Below are 4,212 nucleotides of genomic sequence, written 5' to 3'. Positions count from 1 at the left end.
TAACTAATAAATAATTTTTACCCTACTTTCCAATACTTCAACGGATCTCGATTTTCGTCAATGTTGGCACTTTGGTAGTACTGTCGCAGGGTTATAATAGAATCACTTCGACAATTTTTTATCTTTTGCGCGATGTTTCTTTTAAAAATTTAAGCAGTGGTTGGCTTGATTCTATTGGTGTTGGCGGTTTTGAAGTTTCCTGCGTTATATCCAGACTCCTGTTTATATTAGATATTTCATTCTCTAATAATTTTGTGGCTTCTTGAACATTCAAAGGCGATAAAAATGCTTCCTTTTTGAAACGAGGATCGAGCAGAGTTCCAATCCTAGTTGGTGTGCGTTTTTCGTATTCTAAAAGTCTTTTTTTTATATTTGCCACGAGAAGCTCACGCATTTTAAAGCCTTCGTCCGTTCGAAGAGTTGTTTTGATATCCTCCATATTTTCTAATAGTCCGCAGACAAATGGTATGATTAGAGAAATCGTCACAGTTGCTCCAGCCGATATTTTTTGGGTAGCGTCATTAAACGGTGCGAGCAGCTTTACAAAGTCCATTATTACATTTACTTCTTCCGCAGTTAGAGGTGGCGGTGTCTTGGGAGTGGTCAGCAGAACTTGTCCAAGTGCTTCTCTGGTCGCAAGTATTCTCTCTAACATGGCATAGGCGCTGTTCCACCTGGTAGGCACTTCTTGCTTTAAGCCATATGTTTTGTTTGGCAACTGTGCTGCTTTGAATTTCGCATATGCGATGTTGCTTTGTTTAATATATGTGACAATTTTTTAGCATTTGATTATTACAATTTGAATGTTGTCTACTGAAAGACATTCTCTTACTATAAGATTAAGAGTGTGGGCAAAACAAGGCAGATGTCGTTTTTTTAAATTTTCACACATTTTGATCATAGATCTGTCATTGTCAGTCACAATTGTGGAAACCTTGTCCAATATGTTCCACTTTTGAAGCACATCACTTAATGTGTCACCAATATTATTGGCGGAGTGGTTTGTTTCATCTTTTAAAGACATTGTGGATAGAACAGCACAACGCAAAATATAATTGTTGTCAACAAAATGGCATGTTATAGTAATGTATGACATATTTGCTACTGACGTCCACAAGTCAGTGGTGATAGCTACAGTTTCAATATCCTGTAATATTGACATCAACTTTGCAGTCATTTCCTTGTAGCGCATTTCCATGTTAAAATTTTTTAAAGTTGTTCTTGATGGTAACTCGTAGTGAGGATCAAGAACAGCAACAAATTTTCGAAAAGAACTTTTCTCAACGAGACTGAAAGGTTGAATGCTACAAGCGACAAACTCGGACAGTGCATTGTCGATTTTACTTTTGCGTTCAGAAGACTTGTCATATTTTTATTTATGAATGGCAAAATGGTATTTTATGATTTCGGCAGGTCACTCACTTTAAGAGATGGGTGCAAACGTCTCAAATGATCTCTTAAGTTGGTAGTATTACCACTAGTCTTATATATTTTTGCGCACGACTTACATTTCGCAAATTTGCCATCCTTCGACTTTTCAAAAAATTGCCAAACTTTTGACTTGCCAGGCATAGCTGCTGCATTGCTGCTCAGAATACAGCTACTATTCTCCTCATCTGAATCATTTATTTCGCAATTGCTTGCCGCATTGTCGTTGCCTGTTGTGATAGTTGCCTTGCCTGAAAACACACAAGCCATGAATTAATCACCTTCAAACAGATTAGAAACATGTACTTACGCTTTCTATTTACAGGACTAGCCATCGTACGACCGCCAACACCAATTTAAGCCAAGCTTTCAAAATAATCTGTAATTTATAATGTTACCCAAACCTGCTTCGCGCGCTTTTAGTAAATTTTGTGATGGTAATCCATTCAAACAAAACATCGATAGCGCAAAAAAAACATCGATGTTTTCTTTAAAAATTAAAAACATCGATAGTATCGATAGTGTGCCGATGTTTTTGCAGCACTAACAGGCAGCAGTACGACCAGAACCGTGATCAGCAGTAAAGCAGAACAGCCTTGCGTGTCATTTTCAGCAGTATTTAAATTAAGTTATCAATTATCTTAAAATTACCTTATATAATACTATATTATAATAAAACTAAGGCAACTAGCCTTATATATATTAAACTTCGGTTTATTGTTTGAAGAATTCCGACAGATTCGGGGGTGTTTTATAACCGCTCTTTTCAAAGTAAACAAGTAAGAAAGTTACTGTCCAGTGTTCTCGACTGTGAGATATCCGCTACCCGTTTTGAATAAAAACAAAATATTGCGGTATTTTTCTCAAAATATACCAAAACACAAAAAATACTAAAATATATCAAATTGTATATTTGGTGTATCGATATAGTACCCCATTCAAAATATACTATATACGGTACACCCCTAGTAAGTAGGCGTTTTCCCTATAAAGTATATATATTCTTGATCAGCGTCAACAGCCGAGACGATCTAGCCATGTCCGTCTGTCTGTCTGTCCGTATGAACACCTGGATCCTGTAATAGACCGACTAAGCCTAAAAGTATACAATATTTTTCTTCTTTTTCTTCATATAGATTTATACCTATTATTTATTTATATGTTTATTGTTCTATTTAATTTATATTATTTAATTTGTTTAGTTGTAGAAAATTATTTTTGTAGTTTCAGATAATGGTACTAAGTGTCTTGTCATGTTTTGTTTTGAGAAGTGGAGCTTTAGTTATTCATGAGTCTGAAAGCTTGTGGCAACTCTGTCATCCACCTATTGCCCATATGCTGGCAACACCAAAAGATCAGCTGCCAACACAAAGGGATTAGTTGGGCAACCCGCGAATCGATCGCAGCCAACTTCATGGCGAAGCCACTTGAATTTGTACTTTCAATTTCATCAGTCATACGTTTATATTAATCAATAAAGTTAAGTTAAATACAACGGCGTTTTCATTAAATCAACCACACCAATGAAGACGCCAAAGTGGTGACCCCGACTGCAAAAACACAACTACAATTTACGTTTAGTGGAATGCCAAGCTCATAACACTGAAGACGCATTTTTTGACGCAAACATGCAGGCACACGATCAAAACCTCGCAGAACAACTGCGGGATCTGAAACAGCAACTCGAGCAACTGCAGACACATGGCCAACCAGCTGGATTCTCATCGCAATGCGTGCAACTTCGCATTCCGAAATTCAACAAAACAAATCCTCAGCTTTGGTTCTCTCAGTTGGATCGCCTATTTCATCTGCATAATGTCACTGACTATAACAAATTCGACATCATATCTGTGAATTTGGAGGAGATTGTAACATAATTGCCAAATTGGAGGATCTGATCGCATCACCACCAAAAACAAATATGCCACTTTAAAGCAACGCGTGCTTGACAAATTCGCAGAATCATCAGACTCAAAGCTGAAAAGGCTTTTGGGTGGCGGCGAAACTGTTGGCAAGAAACCGTCAGAAATCCTTGACCACATGCGGCGTTTAGCACCAACCACGGGCTGCGAGGCAGTTATTCGATCATTGTTTCTTGCGAAGCTTCCAAACTCGATCAGACCGTTCATTTCGGTATGGGACGAGAACAACCTTTACAAATTGGCGGAGATTGCAGACAAAATGCTTGAAGCTAGCGAGCCAGTTTCTGCATTTGTTGAGTCAACGGCACTAACAGAGCAGCAGCACCAAGTTGATGCTCTGAGCGGCAAGCAAACCGGCATGTCAGAAGTAACATCGGCATTACGAGCGCTCACTACAAAAGTCGACAAGCTTAAGGACGAGCTACGCCAATCAAAACATGCTCAATTGTCACGGCACACACATGATAGCTCTAATGATGTCGGTTCAAAACTATGTTTCTACCACACTAGATTCGGTGAGAATGCTCGCAAGTGCCAGCCAGCATGTCCACTAGGGCGGGTCAATTTGTTCCTGTCCAAAAAATCCTGAAAATCGTCCCCCATAATCGGAATCTACGAAGAATTCTAAGAAAATTTCACCATGAAACCATGTGTCTAAAATGAATTCCTAGTCCGCGCCGTGAAGCTTAAAGATTGCACTATGAGGTACATAAGGTATTTCCAGGTATTTAAGGCATTTTAATGTATTTAAAAAAAAATACGCAATTATGTTGGAGTCAATTCTGATTCATTTTTTACAACAAATTTTATAATTTTTTTTTTAAATTTATTAAACTTATATATTTTTTTTTAATTCGACAAA

General features: G+C 37.8%; 2 protein-coding genes across 2 annotated transcripts; one reads left to right on the top strand and one right to left on the bottom strand.

Annotated features, from left to right (window-relative positions):
* Positions 1–787: 787 nt before the first annotated feature.
* Positions 788–1,866, bottom strand: LOC133850771 (uncharacterized). The gene is made up of 2 exons (XM_062286956.1): positions 1,739–1,866; positions 788–1,679 (listed from the first exon to the last, which is right to left on the bottom strand). Exons 1-2 carry the CDS (start codon positions 1,761–1,763, stop codon positions 1,399–1,401), a joined length of 306 nt encoding a protein of 101 aa, XP_062142940.1. The 5' UTR covers positions 1,764–1,866; the 3' UTR covers positions 788–1,398.
* A 1,190-nt stretch (positions 1,867–3,056) lies between these two features.
* Positions 3,057–3,939, top strand: LOC133836794 (uncharacterized). Its single transcript, XM_062267383.1, has 2 exons — positions 3,057–3,296; positions 3,364–3,939. Exons 1-2 carry the CDS (start codon positions 3,057–3,059, stop codon positions 3,937–3,939), a joined length of 816 nt encoding a protein of 271 aa, XP_062123367.1.
* The last annotated feature ends 273 nt before the right edge of the window (positions 3,940–4,212 follow it).

The sequence above is a fragment of the Drosophila sulfurigaster genome, chromosome 2L (assembly GCF_023558435.1).
Source record: "Drosophila sulfurigaster albostrigata strain 15112-1811.04 chromosome 2L, ASM2355843v2, whole genome shotgun sequence".
Taxonomy (NCBI): domain Eukaryota; kingdom Metazoa; phylum Arthropoda; class Insecta; order Diptera; family Drosophilidae; genus Drosophila; species Drosophila sulfurigaster.
The sequence above is the reverse complement of the archived record's forward strand: the minus strand, read 5'-3'. Positions and strand labels throughout refer to the sequence as shown.